Source organism: Rhopalosiphum padi, chromosome 4, assembly GCF_020882245.1.
Source record: "Rhopalosiphum padi isolate XX-2018 chromosome 4, ASM2088224v1, whole genome shotgun sequence".
Classification (NCBI taxonomy): Eukaryota; Metazoa; Arthropoda; class Insecta; order Hemiptera; family Aphididae; genus Rhopalosiphum; species Rhopalosiphum padi.
In genome coordinates, this window is record NC_083600.1 from 14,256,167 (window position 1) to 14,275,396 (window position 19,230).

Consider the following 19,230-nt stretch of genomic DNA (forward strand, 5'->3'; position numbering starts at 1 on the left):
ATTATTATTACCACGATTTAAGATATTATCTTAGTATTTAGTTTATCTCAAGCAATAATCTGTGTTCATTACAATAATTATTTTTTCTTTAAGATCCGTGTTGATAGTTGGCTCTACTGTACAAGGACACTTAGACCAGACCCATAGACTTGTACCTACTGCTATTTTAGTATAAGGTCTAAAATGGACATAGAGCGTGGATAAATTATAATGTGATGGACTATGGTTTGACCAGAGATAACTTATTATTATACTCCGTTATCATTGATTTCGTTTCGTCCCCATCGTGGTGTTGACTGTTGAGTAAAATCCTATACGCGTTACGTGCACAGACCGACCGCACACACACACGCTCGCACACAATATACAATTAAAATAAGTTGCAAACACTCAACCAACGTTTTCTATCTTTTTATTTTCATTTGCCAGTTGTCTTATACTTGAGGTAATTACATTGCACATGCACACGTCTCATACGTCGTTGTATTTTTCTATGATATTACTATTTACTTAAAGCGTGCACATTTTTTCATATGCGTTTTTACGTTTTTTCCATTTTTTGTTTTTGTTTTTTAACTGTGCATGTTGGCCGCCATCGCTTAAAGGTATACTATTAATTTTAAATATATTAACATTAATATTATAATTTATAGTGCCTTGTGGTTTATAAAACTATTTCTAATAGACAATAGAAGTTCAGTATTAAATATTATCTAAACTCTTAAATAGCATATCTACGTCCCATACTATAATCGTCTTATAATTGTCAATATAATTAATAGTTTTGCATAATTTTTTCTGTTTTTTTTTTACTTGAATATGCAAGACAGCAAATGTTAATTAAAAATTGTAGGAATGTTTTTAATTGAATAAAAACAAAAATTGTGAAAAAATTGTATAGTCATTTTCAGATAATTACTTATTTAATGTTTCTATAATAATATCCTGCATATACAATTATAGCAGTGGTTATTTTAAGGGTGAATCAAGTGAGGCGGCGCTACACCTAAAATGTTGTAGTAAATAATACTCAAAATGTGATCTACTTGGTTAACTAATAGCAGCACACATTTTGCTAATAATTTGTAACGTATTTATGATTTTATTTGAGAAAAAATTCTTCTATAATTCACTTTAATAGATTAGTATGAATTATTATTTATTATAATATTGTTTATCAATCCGTGTTTATTACAAAAAATATTGATGAACCGATAAGAAATGCATGAAATAATTAGTACCTATGTAAATGAACGCCGGTATTTCAGTAGGTGGCGATGTTCCAGTGACAGAGCCAGATTATTTTATGCGATTTACCGGTTCACCGAGTTACCACTCAAAATATGGCCTGGTTTTGAGTGTTTGATCATATTTTTTTTTTTTATTATAGTGCTTAAGTAGTACAATTATTGGAAAAAAATGTAATTGATTCAAAATATTTAAAGTTTAAATTTTAAACCGTACAGTAGTTGTAATCAAACGTTAGAAATTCTAAAACTCGGTAGGCCAATATCTTGCCAATCCGGCACTAATCAATGACGTCAGAGAGGGTGCGTTTAACGTTATATCCGAGTTTGTACTTGTGTAAAAAAATTACACACATACACGTATGTATGTGAATGCACGCGGCTATTAAGTAAAATATAGTATTACGCATGCATAATGATCATCGTGAGGCTCGTTTTTTTATCGCCTATGTGTACTAAAAATAGATGTAGTATTATAATAGTCAGCCCGCAGCCACGGCTGCGGCACATTCAACAAAAAAACAAATAATCAGTTTTTATTGTTATATATATATATATATATATTTAAAACTATTTTTGTGTTTTTAAATTCCATTTGTATTGTTTAATTTTTGTAATGAGAGGGGCGGATACATAGTTCACCTCACTAAAAAAATACAATCAAAACCGCCACTGCGACTAAAAATACTTTAATACTTTTTAAGATTATTTTAAAATATTCATATATCATTAATCATTACTATAAAATTATATTAAAAAATTCTGATTATTGACTTATGAAATTCTAATAAATTTGTGTCAACAATTTCTTATAACCTTCTTCTATAGTTAAATTATATCATGAATTCAAAAATGCTATACTAACAAAACGTATTCTTAAAAAATATATAAAATGTATTTATTAAACAGTTCTAGAACAGTTATTTAATGTGCTGTAAATTGTAATTGTTTTTTCTTATTTATCTTGAATTCTGAAATGCCAATGATTTTTCTAAACCCGTAATTGTGCATCAATTTTTTGATCTAGAACTCTGCTTCATTGTACATTCATTTTCACATATTTTTTTTTAATGGTAAGATATAATAAATATTAAATTTGAACCAAAACATAATTTTATTAGAAAAGTTTATGATAAACTTATTTTAATAACTTGTTTTTATTTTATTTTTTGTGAAGAACATGGTTAAACTTCTTGAACATTTAAAAAAACATCATACCAGCATGTATTATCTCAATCTGACTAACGTATAGTATACCAAAATGTACGCTTAATAGTTCCAATTGTATTGTTGTTAGCTTATTAAATGTTAGTGCAAATTAATCAATTATTAAATTCAAAGTTAAAAACATTCTCTGTGTTCTCTCATTAAGAGTAATTTAATATAATTTTTAAATGAATTATAGCATTTTTGAATATTAATATTTTATATACTATACATAACTCGCTTAAAAATTAAAATACTGTAAAATTCAATGATTGAACACGAGTAATGATAATTTTCTTACATTTAAGTTTAATAATAGGTCATTTTACTAATATTCAAGCTAAACACATTCAACGGGAACTGCTGATCGTACATTTTGGTATGATATGCATTAGTAAAACGGAGACAACCATTCGAGTGCTTTAAACAGTATGAATAAGCAATAACTTATCATAAAATAGATAACTTTAATAATTTAATAATAATCTTTTTTTTCATATATAATTTATTTTGTCAATATTATTATTATTAGGTCATTACTCATTATATATAATATATATATTAAAATAATATGTATTTATATATGTATTTTTATCAAAAATAATATATCCTACTTAATAGACGATTAACTATAATATTTAAATACATAATAAAGTATTTTCATACTATTCGTATATTTAATTAATTTAATCATAACAAATTAAGATAGGATTACCACTGAGTAATTCCTTATATCATGCTCCTCATGCATATAAAAAAAATTAAGTTTATTAAATTGCAGGCTGTAAAGATTATCGTGTTATGTTTCAGTTAAAATTATTTAAGTTTCTCCACGTAATTTTTTTTTTTTTAATCTCACTGAATCAATCTACAATGCCACTCATAATATTATAAAAAATTTTAAACACAAACTTTATTAAGATAAGTTAATATATAACTTTATCAAAACATCAAATGTTATAGAACTATTATCTAGATATACGCGATTGTTTCGCATTTATCATTTACTGACCAATATTACTAATTATGTATATTTTATATGATTTTATTTAAATAATTGTTGAGTTTCTATTAAAATCATTTTCATACTCATTCGCCCTTACAGTATATATCTATTCGCCTTAACAGACCATATTTTGGGTCGATTCACCCAAACGGTCTGCGTCCGCTCGGTGAGTACATGAGTCGTGAGGCTTCCGATTCTATAAGGTACTCTTCAATCTTTGTTTGATAGTATTACATATACTATAAAATATATTGTTATTAATTTATTAATCCATTAATAACAATAATAACATAATAGTATATTATAAATATTTTAAACAAGCATAACTGCATAAGTATTGTGAATAATTGTGTGTGAGACAGCGTCCATACAATAATTAATTCCAATGACATCCACATTTTGTGTAGATCTTAGTGCTGCTGGAGTATATAGTCTTATAATAATTGGTCTAACTTGATAGATTGTGCTAAATTATTTATAATCATAAATAACAAATAAAGTATATTTATTATTTTTATTTTGTGTGTACTTTGTTTAATTGTTATCCATAATATTCTTTATATACTTTAACACTGCAAGCTTCGATGTAAATGTACTCTTTCGAACACACGGATTACTTTTGTAATTAAAATAACAAGCATATTATATTTTTTAAAGGCTACAAAATATATAATTAACATGTCGCACAAAAAAAAAAAGTCGTGTAAGTTTCAATTGGTGAAAAATAGCGATCTAAATATAAAATAATGCATAACTAAATTAATGAAAATTATTGAAAAATAATAAAAATAATTGTATAATAATAAATAATGTGTAAAGCAAAAAATCTTCCAATATCTACTCTTTCACATTATGTGCATTCAGAAAATGGTCCCGTAGACACTTCAACTCAAAATCTCAACTATCTGGTACGCAATAATAAAACAAAAGGAAAAAAATTTTAAGTAGTGCAAAAGTATAATGTTAGCACTTCAACCTTATTCTTGAGGTACATTAATATATACAGATGAATATGCATACGTTCTTGTATTTATTTTAATATTATACTATTACTTTATTATTTTTATTTAATCTAATATAAAAATAAAATATATACCTACCTTCTACCTATATAGTTATATACATAAAAACAGATCAATTTCAAGCTGATGATTTTTAAATCTCTTTAATAATTGTATTCCATGAATAATAGATAAAGTCTTAAATTTTGTTATACAAATAATGATAATAGGTACAATATACAATTTTAATATTGTTTAGAAACTATAGTCTAGAATATATTCTTTAAAAAAATGTTACTAGGTCTTTAAAATTCTGAAAGGAACGATGAATGTATTCATTTTACAAAAATGTATACTTTTTTTTTTCTTGCGTGCAAAGAAATTTTAAACAAAATACATTGTATAGTAAAAAAAAAGGATCTGATTTTCAACTTTGAATGAGGTTTCTGGTAGTAAATTGGATCTAATTTGTAGTTTTAGGAGTTCATTATAGAAAATTCTCAAAATAATCACAAAAAACGGGAAGAATGACAGCATTATATATTTAAAACATATAAATAAACCCATAGTATAATGAATATTTATAAATACAATGTACATAGCTAAATTGTCTTTGTTTTTTTACAATGCATGTTATTTATGTTTTTATTGGGTCTTTCAAATTATTGACTCACTTGGACACTTGGTTAATGGCTTAATGTAACCAAATACTCTGGTCTCAAAGTGAGTCCAATAAATTGCGACTATATATTAAATACATAATTGATGAACAAAAAATATGATAACTGCCAAATTCCCTGTAACGACGATAATGGAGTAAAGACTCAAAAAATAATAAAATATATTTCAATGATAGAAAATGTATAAATAGTGGTAAGGCCCAAGTTCCATGGTTATTTCCGATGAAAAAAAATGAACTGCCTAATAACGTGGCTTTTTACTATTGTAGACTTAGAAGACTGTACGTCATGGCTCATGGATTATAATAGAAAATTAACCATGTACCTATAATAATACTATTACCTTTATATATTTATAATGTTTCAAGTACAAATATTGTTATATATAAATAGGTAGTTAATTAATCGTAACCAATAATAAAATAATTAGGTCATCGGCATAGGCAGATTATATTATATTATAGGTGAACCGAAAACCATAGATTCCATGACTAACTTTCGTTACTGGTAACGTTTAAATGTACTTCGTGAAAGAAATATTATTTTATTTATTTATAACATATCTAACCGAACATTAAAAAATTCAGTGATGCTTATAAAAAATTTAAATTATTTTTGTTATAGATCTTGAACGTCGTAGTTTTTTAAAACAACGAACATACACATTAATCGTAAACTTAAGAATTTTTTTAATTTTGAGACGCTGATAGAATACTCCATATAAAGGTAAGTACTACAAATATTATTAACAATTAATAATTTTAAATTTAGATAGAATCAATAAAAACGTTTATTAGTTTTATAATTATGGATTTTTATTATAATTTTTATTTAGTTTGACATCGAAAATTTTAATAGTTTAATTTCTTTAGTATAGGACAATAAAAAGGACTGCAAAAGATGGAAATATTTTAATATTATAATTACACCCTGGGCCCTAGGAAGTGTGATATTCGTATATATAAGGAAATTAAACAATATTTGAAATACATATGCAGAAATGTTTACACGATGAAATCTTTAAAATATTTAGTCTTATTTTAACTTATTTATACTTTTGTTCACACTGTTCTACTTTCTACATATCATATATTGTGGTATTAATATAGATTAAAACAATAATAATATATGATTTAATATTATAATTTATAGCAACTATTATATTATATTATTAGGAGACAATTTTTTTTTAATTAGAAATAGATAGACAATATTCAATCAAAACCGTTATTGGTATGTAATGTTTTATTATTGATTTCAAATTTAAAGTTAAAAGTTTGCGTTTATTAAAAATTGCAGTGATTCCGTATAAACTTATTTTTCATTGGATCTCGATAAATATATATTAGTGTAATACACTTCAAAAAAATAAAAATATATATTATTATTAAATTTAATAGGTTTTATTGGGTTTTCTAGGATGGTATCTGTACTCAAATAAAGTAAAATAATATATACTTACAATTATGGAACACAAAGATCAAAGAAAATACAGTCATCCATACAAAAATTATAACTTAGGAAATAGATATGGGACGAAAAAACCAGACAATATTAAGAACAAGTATCAAGAAAAAATAACAAAAAAACATTTCGGATTCAAACATCTGGAAGAGTTGAGCAATAAAGAATCTTCGGATATTGTATTTGTAATATGTAATCAATCTAACGGTTTTATAGATTTATTTAAACAAAACAAAGATCCAGATTGGTTATTTTTACTTATGAAGATTACTGCAAAGATTTGCAATACCGATTTTTTCGTGAGCAAGCAGTCTATATTAACTGAAATATGTTGGAACTCAATATTTATTGATCATTTGAAGTCATACATTATCACTACTCCAACAGAAAAAAACAAAAATCGGCAGTCGAATCTTGAAGCGTTTTTTGATGATTGTCTTACAGTCTGCCAGTCTATTACAGATTTATTTCTAAAAACAGCTACTGAAAGCTTAAACAACTTAATTATTTGTTTAAGAATGGCATTGTCAGACATAAAAATCAACTGCCTTGATATTAAAATGAATGACGTCATGTTATTGGCTAAAATCACAAAAATATTAAATCGATTTGCAAGTATAAAATTGGACAATGACACGAAAAATGACAATAAAAACGAACTTCAAAACGCTACACCACCCGAAGATTTTCGAGTACTGTCTGTTTATCCTACACCATTTGATATGAAATACCAAAGACCTTTTATACGTCCTAACATCACAAAAGGAACTTACCAGAGTGTAGAACATTATTTAGATGTACAATTTCGTCTTTTACGTGAAGATTTTATTGCACCGCTTCGCGATGGGATTAAGTGCTATATAGAAAATAATACAAATCGTAGTGAAGGACGGAAACGAATTAATAACATTCGGGTATATCGAAATATTCAATTCAATAAAGAAAAAGTGTTTGTACAAGATAAATTGGGATATATAATAAATTTCAATAAAAACAAAAAATTGAAAATCAACTGGGATATTTCTAAACGGTTAATGTATGGGTCATTATTGTTATTTACTGCAAATGAATTCAATGACTTTTTTATCGGTATTGTATTGGACCGCGATAAAAGATATTTGGAAAATGGTCAATTAATTGTAGAATTGATTGAAGACGTACAGCCAGACATCCTCGCGTCTTCATTGACTATGGCCGAGAGCGAAGTGTATTTTGAACCTTACAAATGTGCCATGCAAGTTTTGCAGAACTTAAACGATAGTAATTTTCCGATGGAAAAATATATTATTTCAGCATGCAATAAAATCGAAAACCCTAATTACTTAAAATCTTTACCTGTAAAAATGTTTAAAATCAATGATGAGTTACCATTTAATGTTTTAAACGATTGTGAATGGCCTACACGAGAAAAAATTGGACTAGACGAAATGCAATATAAAGCATTCAAAGCAGCGTTAACGAATGAATTGGCGGTCATACAAGGTCCACCTGGCACAGGGAAGACATTTATTGGATTGATGATAATCGAAACCATTATTCAAAATTTGTACCAAAAAAATGAATTAAAAAATCCCATAATAGTTGTATGCTATACTAATCACGCCTTAGATCAATTTATGGAAGGTATAATAAAATTCACAAACAACGTCGTTAGAATTGGTGGTCAGACAAAATCTAGTATAGTAAAAGATTATACTTTAAAGAATGTAACAAAAAACTATAGGAAATCATTCAATGTATTTAAAACCATTAAGAGTGCGACCGAAATAATTAAAAATATAGAACACGAAATAACGTATCTTAAAAATTGTAAAGAATTTATTTCTCAGAATGCTGGTATTTTAGAATTATCCTTATTAAAAAATGGAATGCCAATAGAATATCAAAATTTCTTTTCGGGCCAATTAAAATATATTAGTTGGCTATTTTGTGATTGCAATTACTTTGACTTTGATCCAATTCAATTTATTCAGGACCAACAGATTTTTTCTGAAAGATTTTACTCTGATAACAATTTATATGTTAAAAATATTAATGAAATAGATGATGACATTTTACACTATGAAAATGAAGATCCGGACATAGTTTTCAAACGCCAGGATATTGTTATTTACAGCCTTACTTTAAAATCTGTAAAAGATATCTGTGATAAAATTATTGAAATGCTAAATAACCTAAAACCAAAAAGAATGAAACATCGGTATAATAATCGTTATTACTCTAATGATTATAATAAAAATTACGAACAATTAGAAACAATTTGTTATAGAATGGAAAGAATACACAATTATGTTAATCATATGTTAAAATTAGATGATTGTAAAATTAATTCTGATGTCTTGAATACGATTCCGGAAGATCTTTTAAAACTAAAAATGAAAGATAGATGGTTATTATATTTTCACTGGGTGGATACTACTAAAAATGTATTTGATTTCAAAATATTAAATCTTGAAAAAAACTATTATAATCAGCACAAACAATATTCAGAATTGAAGGAAATGGAAAATATTGAAATCTTGAGAAGGAAACACGTTGTTGCAATGACTACTACTGGAGCATCTAAGCATAGAGTTTTACTCGAAGGACTGCAATCACCAATTGGTAATATTTTAAGTTATCGAATATTTTAAATTAAAAAATATACGTAACATTCTATAATATTTTTCAGTGGTTGTTGAAGAAGCAGCAGAAGTATTAGAGGCACACATAATCGCATCACTAACTAGACATTGTCAACATTTAATACTTATAGGTAAATCATGTTACTATTATTCGTATTATATTAACATGTATAGAGAAATGGTTACTTAGGATTGATTACATTTTTAACTTAATTATGTTTACTACATATAGGTGATCATAAACAGTTACGTCCTAGTACTGCAGTCTATAAACTGGCAAAGGAATTTCACTTAGATATTTCTTTGTTTGAACGTATGGTCAACAGTGATGTGCCATACTACCCATTAGGTGAACAGCATAGAATGCGACCTGAAGTGTCGTCCATAATAACGCCAGCTATTTATCCCAACCTGTTAGACCACATTTCAGTACTCAATAGACCGCATATACGTGGTGTCACTAAAGATATTTTTTTTATCAACCATACTAACTTCGAAACTGAGGTAAGTAATTTACATTTTTATTGCTTAATAAGCGAGCTTAAGGGCTTTATGTGATATATGTATTGTTATTATCTATTCAATAATTATTATATTTCATACCTTTAGACTATAAATACAATTTGTTTATACCTAGGTCGAGGAAATATCAAGCAAGAGTAATGATCACGAAGCGTCCTTTTTAATTATGTTTGCTAGACATTTAATATTACAAGACTATAGGCCCGATCAAGTAACGATTTTGACTACCTATAGTGGACAAATGTTTAAACTACGTTCTGTAAGTCAAATATACTTGTACGGCTGTACAGTGTTCACTTAATTAATAATTTGATTTTTATAATAATATTCTACATTTAGAAAAGGTTTAATTTACAAATTAATATAATTCGCATGTTCAGTCCTAGATCTATTGGGATGTGTGATATATTGATATATAAGTTTGAGCCAAGAATATAAGTAAAACTGTGTATTATATAATACATTTGAACTTCTCATAACAAAAAAGTCGTTCTGCAGCTTTAGTAAGATTTGAGTTCTCAGCTGTAATAGATTTTTTAGATTTGAATTCAATGATAAATTATAGTATAAATATTGAAAACGATTCTGGTTACAAGTTTCAGCCTTGGTTTACAAGAATATTCTATTATATAATATATATATATATATATCAATATTTTTTTTAATTGATTTATCCTTCCTATCAAAAATTGTAAAAGGTAACATTGCCTGCTCAGACTTGCTACATCTTCTTAACTTTCATATCCCCACATTTAGTTCCCAGTCCATTCCTACATTCACAATCCCGTTTCACCGCACATCAGATATGGCTACAACCACACTATTGATCTTATATCCCATATATTTATAACTGGCTTAATAATTTTGATTTGTTTGTATAAAGATATTTATATGCAATGTTTACCCAACTTTAAAACACAATTGTTATTACCCGCATTATATTATATAAAGTATAAATCAATAAATCTAAGCGTTTTAAGAAAATAATGAAAGAAATGGAAATCATTAAAGGATTTATTTTAATCACTGAAATAAATTAAGTATGAAATGTATTAATATTTTTATTTTCAGTTACAAAAACAATACTCGAATTTAAATGGTATGAAAATTCAAGTTGTTGATAACTATCAAGGGGAAGAAAGTGATATTATATTGCTGTCGTTAGTTAGAAGTAATGAAAGCGGTAAAGTGGGTTTTTTGAAAACCGAAAATAGAATATGTGTTGCCCTATCTAGAGCTAGGGATGGTTTATATATAATGGGAAATATGGAAAACCTATACAACTCAAATAATTTATGGAAAAAAATAAAACAAAAGTTAGTCGATCAAGATTCGTATGGTAAATATTAAAATATTCTAAAACGTTTTACTTTTAATAGTTTTACTAAAACTTTTATTACGAGTAATATTATTAATTTATTAACAGGCAATGAATTAACTTTAAAATGTGAAATTCACCGTGAATCTATGACAAAAGTCTCGAAGTGTGAGGATTTTAAACCAATTTCAGAAGGTGGTTGTACTATGTTATGCAATGATCTAATGAAATGTGGTCATTACTGTTCAAGTACATGTCATGTTTATGATCGTGAACACAGAAAAATCATAACATGTCAAAATCCGTGTAATAGGTAGATGCATGTTATAATTAAGTAATATTAATAAATGTATAGAGGGCTTGAAATTGACGTACGTTTTAACAGTTAAAGTTTTGCAAATGGGTTTTTCGGTCAATTTCGGTAAACTGTGAATTTTTTTTAATATTATTATTTTTTAGCAGTAACTATACAATGGCTCATAGTTTTTACTAACATTGCCTTAAGACCTTTAGTTAGGAACTAGAAAGATTTGGTGCCGGCGATTCAGCGCCGACAGTTCGGCGCGGACGTTTCGGCATAATGTCAATTTGACTATGACAAATTTTTGTCCGTTTCGACAAAAACTATATTATTTGCTATACCTCTTAAAAATATCATTTTATTTTACCTATCATAACTGGCCTACGGTCATATCATCCATAAATTATCGATTATTTTGACTACCTTATCGTGTACCTAGTAATAATTATAATAACTTTTAAAAATAAAGATAATATTTCTTTACCACACGGTAAGACAAAGTATATTGCAGACATAAGTAGGTAGGTATACATTATTGTATCGCCGAAACGGACATCGTCGAATTAAAATTTAGCCGAAACGTCTCATTCCCCTTAACGGGCTCCAGTGGGGCCCTAGGGGCAGCCTCCCCAGGCCCGTATTTCTAAAAAAAATTATATTGTTAAAAACAAATTATGAACAAAAAACATATTATACTATCGTCTATCATAGACACGTACAAGTATGTAGGAAGAGGTATGACAGTATGTACCTGCTTCTATATAATATATTATGCATATTATGAAGAACCTTTAATCTTAAATTAACAAATTCTATACTATGATATTATTCTATTATATGATTAATATGAATTGCGTAGCACACATTTCTATATGAACTTCAGTATTGATTGTTAAGTTAAGTAATTTATTACTTTTAGGTAGAACAGGTAAATAATATTAATATACTAATATTATTAGGTACTTATACATTTAATAAGTCAATAGTTTTGTCAAAATATAATACTTTTATTGTCTTATATATATATATTTAATAACTTACCGTAATTAATTTTAACTATGTAATACATGATTGATATTTTTGTAGTCTGATATACTAATAATTTTAAATTTATAAAATCTTAGGACTTGTGAAAATAATCATCCTTGTGAGAAACAGTGTGCTGCAGACTGTGGAGATTGCATCGTGCCTATGCTTAAGATACTACCATGTGGTCATCAAGCAGAACTACCTTGTCATGTTGACTCTAATAAATTTAAATGCGTAGAAAAGGTTTGTTCATAATGTTTATATATTATATCGCAAAACTGCCATTACTAACCTGCAGCAATAGATTGATAAATAAATAGTTGTTAATTGTAGTGATTTTTTTTTTAAAACAATTTTTATAAGTACTCAATAATGATAATTACGAACATGACAAACCATAGGTCATAAATCCTTTACCAGACTACGTACTTTAAAAACGATTATATCTAAGTTCAACCCATTTATTTTTTGAACAGATTGAAATAACATTGAAAAATTGTGGGCATAAAACAATTAAAAACTGTTACGAGAAAAGACCTAAGTGTACAACTAAATGCACTGATCGATTACCATGTGGACATGCGTGTAACATTGATTGTCATAAAGATGATGATCCGACACATGAAAGAGTAAATTATTATTTTTCGTTATTATTATAAATATGTTATAACTATTTTATACGCACTTTTTGCTTGCTGGTTTTTATCGTAATTAATATTTTTAGTATTTATGCTCGAAACCATGTTCAAAACTAAATATAAACTGTTCTCAAGATCATAAATGTATGAAAAAATGTTACGAAAGATGTTCAAATTGTACAATAAAAGTTGACAAATTACTAGAATGCGGCCATTTAAAAAAGAGTGTAAATTGTAGCGATGACATCAAAAGCATCCAGTGCTCGAAACATCTCCCGTGTAATCGCATATTAGGATGTGGTCACAAGTGTCAAAAAATGTGTTATAAGAAATGCCAGTGCAAAGTTATGGTAAGTTGCGACACGGACCACGGTAACATGCACTGAACGAAATAATTATTATTTTTTTAATAATAATAATTCGTTCCTAGATCACAAAAACACTCCAAGAATGCGGACATACAAGTAAAATAGAATGCCAAATAAATCCCGAAAGAAAAGTTATTTGTCTTAATAAGTGCACACGAACAATGAGTTGTGGACATAAATGCAAGTACATGTGTGGAAGTGAATGCGATCCTAAAAAATGTAAAGAACTGATAGTGAAAGAGGGAAAGCTCGCATGCGGTCACAGTAAAATGTTGGTTTATTGTTGCGACGCGGATAAAGGTAACTTGTATTATATATTATACTATGGTAATACATTTATTAAACTCCATAAATATGCATAAAAATAGATTGCATTTTTTTTCAAATATGTACATAAAAAAAAACTTCACATACAAAATTATGAATCTATTCATGACCTTTATCATATTCTCTCTTTTTACTGGAAAAGTTTTCCGGTTTAATAAAAATGTTTAGTTCCACCTATGGTTATACAGCTAATAAATTCAGTATTGAAGCTATTTGTAGCTAAAAAGATTAAACTACGTCATGATAACCGGTAAATGTACCTACGTAAATACGAACGAAGGAATTATTAACTTAAAGATGATTACGAATAGCAAACATTATAAAAACACACAGAAACTTCAGTTAACTTTCATTGTTCGAATTCTGTGTAGATTCCTTATCGAGTCACAGCTATTTTCTATCACCATTTTACAAATACCTAATAAACTAATGGGCAATGACGCAAACGAGTGAGATAAGGTCATAATTTCCTCCCTCGGAAATAATGTATTTATAATAATTATTATAAGAATTAACTAAGTTTTAGGATTTTCATGTTATTACTAATAATACTTATTGTTTTAAGAAACTCCCAACCCCCTGGAAAATCATCTATTTGGCCGTGTGTCTTACACAATATAAATCAAGTGTATAATATATTAATATATACATATTTATATACATCTAAAGGGTTTGGATATGTAAGTGATAGATGAAATTACCAATTTTAATAGTGTGATACACGTCTCATCGAGATTGGTTTGTTTGTCATGACTGTCACGTATAGAATATAAATTTGAATATAGAATGACAGCGAGATATCGATCGAATTAGTGACGTTAAAGTAGTGCCAATAACTACAAGTCCGACATATATATCATGACGTTTCTGTTGGACGTGTGTAGACAAGCGTCCGTTGTCAGTAAAATTAAATGCCATGTATCAGTGTATCTCCCTACACGACTACACCACATCCTATTAGTATTATATTTATTTATTACTACAATGAACCTATCATGGCGTTACAATAGGTAAACTTAATAGTGTTTTATTATTTTTTATAATCTTCCCGATAGTTACCAATAATTCTTATATATGCATTTATATATACCTATTATAGGTAATAAGGAATATTATGTATACTTTGAATGTATAAAATACTAATATATATTAGTATATGTTATTTTTAACTCATAAGTTCCTTAAATTCATTGCATATGATGAACCTCTGATAATATAAAAAAATAATTTAAGTTACATATGTATTTTCGACAGACATAGATAAAATTTTTTTTTAATTAAACCATTATTACCTATACTCATTAGACATTACATTATCCGTAGCCTATAATTGTGAAAACATACATGAAATATAAACATTAATATTATGTCGATTAATATACGAGTACCTTTTGTACCTGTGTCACACATTATCTTGTATTACTCATTTTTTTTTTTAGACTTTGATGTTAGTAGTCAGTATGTCCTCGACAAATGCAATGAACCTTGTTTGAAGTTGTTATTATGCGGTGATATATGTTCTGGTACTTGTGGAAAATGTAAACAAGGTCGACTGCACGTACCGTGTGAAGAAATGTGTAACAAAATCAATCCTTGCAATCACACGTGCGTGTATGCTCTATAATATATGATATTTATACAATAAATATTCACATATTAATCATAAAAATGTACGATTTCGAGAAAACTAAATAATCATCCATTGTCGTTTTTTTCTTTTTTGTATTTATATAAATAGATGCAATTATCCATGCAAAGAAGCGTGTCCTCCGTGCGAAAAAAAATGTTCTTACTCTTGTACGCATTCTAAATGTCCACTCCCGTGTAGTGCCCCATGTGTATCATGTCAGGTATGTCAATGAAGTTCTTTTCAATTTATGTATATACCTATACTCTTATTAATAATTACACGTATTGTTCTGCTTTACAATATTATACAGTATTTAAATATATTTTCAAATTAAATATAAAAAAAATATTAATTTTTTCTATATAACTTTTTTTGCTATATTTAAAATCACGCATAACACGATTAGCTGAGCTAACCCTAACATTAGCTCCCGTCGTGTTTTCTCATTATCTCGCGCGTCAGCTATATCTATATAACATTTTAAATGTATAAAATATCCTAAGCAAAGGAAAATACCGTCACGTATATATACCAACCGTCCTATATATATATGTTATATATAACTTTGATAATATAATTGTATACAAATTCAGCTACAGCTGTTACAAAATTGTTATTTTATTATTATTATTATTATTCTTTACCAGGAACCATGTGTTTGGAAGTGTAAACATTTTAAGTGTACCAAAGTATGCAGCGATGATTGTAATCGACCGCCTTGCTACGAACCGTGTCCAAAGAAATTGAAATGCAAACACAAGTGCATTGGATTTTGTGGCGAAACATGCCCTCCTCTTTGTCGCGTATGTGATGAGGCCGAATTAACAAATATTTTGTTTGGATATGAAGACGAACCAAACGCAAGGTATGTATAATAATATATTACGTTCACCACCTATGATATACTAGGCACGTCGTAAAATGTATTATATATTATAGGGCTTAGCCTTATTTTGCCATAACATAAAAGTTACAATTCCCGTTTCTGCCAAATATTATTTGGAAACCACGTAACAATCACCTGTGTACACTAAAATAAAAAAATGTTCTAATTAAATGTCTATTATAATTAAATATTTTAAAATTTCATAAAAGATATAATACTTTAAATAATCACATAAATGATCATTATAGATTTAACGATTGAATTATAACAACGTGGACTAAATTTATTATAACATTTTTTTATTATTGAATCATACCCAATATTATTTTTCCATGTCTTCGATGAATATGCAGTTGGATCAGACGATGCAGTTTATATTATTATTATCAACAATAATCGCTGTTTAGTGCGTATACTGTTATGTAATCTTGAAGATTATCTATTTAAAAATTACAAAGTACTATTCTATATTAAATTATTATTATATTCTTATTATTTTTATTATTAAATCGGTTAAAAATTAAAACCATTGGTTACCAAATTATTTTTAGAGCAAACATTTTTTATTGAAAACGGAAATCGTACTTTTTCGATTTGTGATACCAGATAACACCCATATTTTTTTTATAAATAATTAATTACCTCGGTGCTATCGCTAGGGCCATTGGTTTCAATAATCTTATCTTAATCTTTACAATTGAATCATCAATATTTTATATTATAATCTTATTTAAAAATTACAATTAACACATAGATATAAATATATAAATACGATTCTAAATTTTGGTATGCATTTAAGTATATTATGTTATATTATATTTATTCCTTTAGGAATTTTAGTATATTATTAGGAGTACCGGAGTTTAAATTTTCTGATAGATGTTGTGTTAATTTATACTTCTGGCGTTGTAGTTCGTACTTCCAGCATCCGGTTAAAATGTATTTGATCGTCAGAGAATAATCGCGAGTCGGGAATTTCGGAGTATCTTTTTGTCCATATTATGAGTATAATATTATATATCTATATATCTGTCACGTAGGTTTGTTTACTTGGAAGACTGTAAACATACGATCGAGTCCAGAGGTCTGGAACAGTGGATAAATCAAAACAACGAAGAGATAGTCCAGAAACAGTGTCCCATGTGCAAGATGCCTATTCTGAAAACAATGAGATTTAAGAACCACGTGAAATCTGTGCAGAAAGACATCTGCGAGATTGAGACCAAACTGTTAGACGGACGCAATCAGTCATCCGTCAACCAGAAGAAGGAAACTCTAGCGCGATCAGTGAAGAAATTGAATTGTCGGTTCGATAAAATCGAGACGATGAGCACGCGGTTCGCGGTCGTGAAAAAATTGTGGTCTAACTCGTCAGACCGACTGTTGCAACGCATGCGCAGAATCACGTTGGGTGACGAGACCCCCGTCAACCTCGACTCGTGGACGTCTGCCACCGGACTGGCTGAATCATTTTTTGCTTTCGAGAAGCGTATCCGGAACATGACCAACTGTGACACGAAAGACGTCGTGATCGACCACTTTATTTGGCTAATGACCGAAACAGTGATTCACGCGGCTCGTCTGTCCAAGCAACAGACGGCCGACATCAACTTGGAAATAGCGCGCGGCGCCCGTCTTGTAGCTCTGGCCGAGATGAAGACCAATCCCGATTTCCGATTGGCCGTCATCAACCAGGCCTCCACATCGTCCACGTCGTCCACAGCCCCGGAGACCGTCGTCGATTTGGTTGCGGGCGTGGAGGCCCTGTTGACGGCCACCGGACCGTATCGCCGGGACGCGGACAGCGAAGTGCAACGGCTCACCGATCGGATACGGACGGTCGTTAAGAGTCTGGTGGTGGTGACGGACACCGAACGGAAGATGATTCACGCGGCCATGTCTGTGGACTTCTACAAGCACGGGAGGGCGCAAGGCCACTGGCTTAAGTGCGCCAATGGCCACATCTACTGCGTGACCGAGTGCGGCGGACCGATGCAGCGGGCCAAGTGTCCGGTGTGCAAGAAGGACATCGGTGGCGACAATCACAGGTACGTCGAGGGTACGACGGTGGCTACGGAGATGGACGGCGCTACACATTTCGCATGGAGCGCCACCAACAACATGAACGATTTTGTCTTCGATTAATCGAACAAAGTTTTTTTTCTCACATATATGCCTATAATAATACTTAAGTTTTTATAATTAATTATGTATCATAATATATACATTTCAAACAAGCTTGTGGTAAATACAATAACACAATATGTTACTATGAATATTTATATACCCGTATTGTACGCTTATACTATTTTACTTTATACAATTTCATTAAATAAATCAATTATTACGTATTAACGAAGTTTGAAACAATAATAAATATAATAATGTCAAACAGTGTGCTATTGAAATACCGAATAAACGAACCCTCGACACCGTTGCCCCTGAATTGCCTATCCGCGTCACCGTCTTACTACTCTTACAACATTGTATTGATGTTGGCGTAACAACTTCCTGTATTAACTAGTATGTAAATCAAAATATCATAATATAGCTTCACTATTCAGGTGTGCCGTATTACGTGCAGACGATCACAACAAAATTAAAGTTTTTATAAAAATGTACGATATATTATTTATATGAAATAATGACCTGCAACAAATTAAAAGGCTACGTATTTTTAACTTTTAAATTATTCATTCAGACCTACCTGCAACTACTGTGTAGGCATAAACGATTAGGTCACTTTACAATAAATCAATAATTAATAATAATGACCCATTTTCGAATAATTTATCACAATGTTTTACGATCGACGAACTTTCAATTTATTTTAGAGTTTCAAATATTAACACAAATGTATGCGTCATGCGTTTTTTTATAAATACGTAAAGACATGATAATATCTTACAACTCATCTAAAAATATGAACGATATGATTTATATGACAAATTTCGTTTTTATTTTTATTCTTTCAACAATATTT

The 19,230-nt window shown here is 28.8% G+C and overlaps 1 protein-coding gene across 1 annotated transcript; it reads left to right on the forward strand.

Annotated features, from left to right (window-relative positions):
* Positions 1-332: 332 nt before the first annotated feature.
* Positions 333-18,628, forward strand: LOC132930755 (NFX1-type zinc finger-containing protein 1-like). Its single transcript, XM_060996787.1, has 16 exons — positions 333-605; positions 5,765-5,866; positions 6,560-9,208; positions 9,276-9,359; positions 9,461-9,732; positions 9,866-10,009; positions 10,822-11,089; positions 11,177-11,381; positions 12,494-12,641; positions 12,875-13,027; positions 13,123-13,386; positions 13,467-13,704; positions 15,171-15,336; positions 15,470-15,581; positions 16,009-16,226; positions 17,288-18,628. Exons 3-16 carry the CDS (start codon positions 6,607-6,609, stop codon positions 18,390-18,392), a joined length of 5,979 nt encoding a protein of 1,992 aa, XP_060852770.1. The 5' UTR covers positions 333-605; positions 5,765-5,866; positions 6,560-6,606; the 3' UTR covers positions 18,393-18,628.
* Positions 18,629-19,230: the final 602 nt, after the last annotated feature.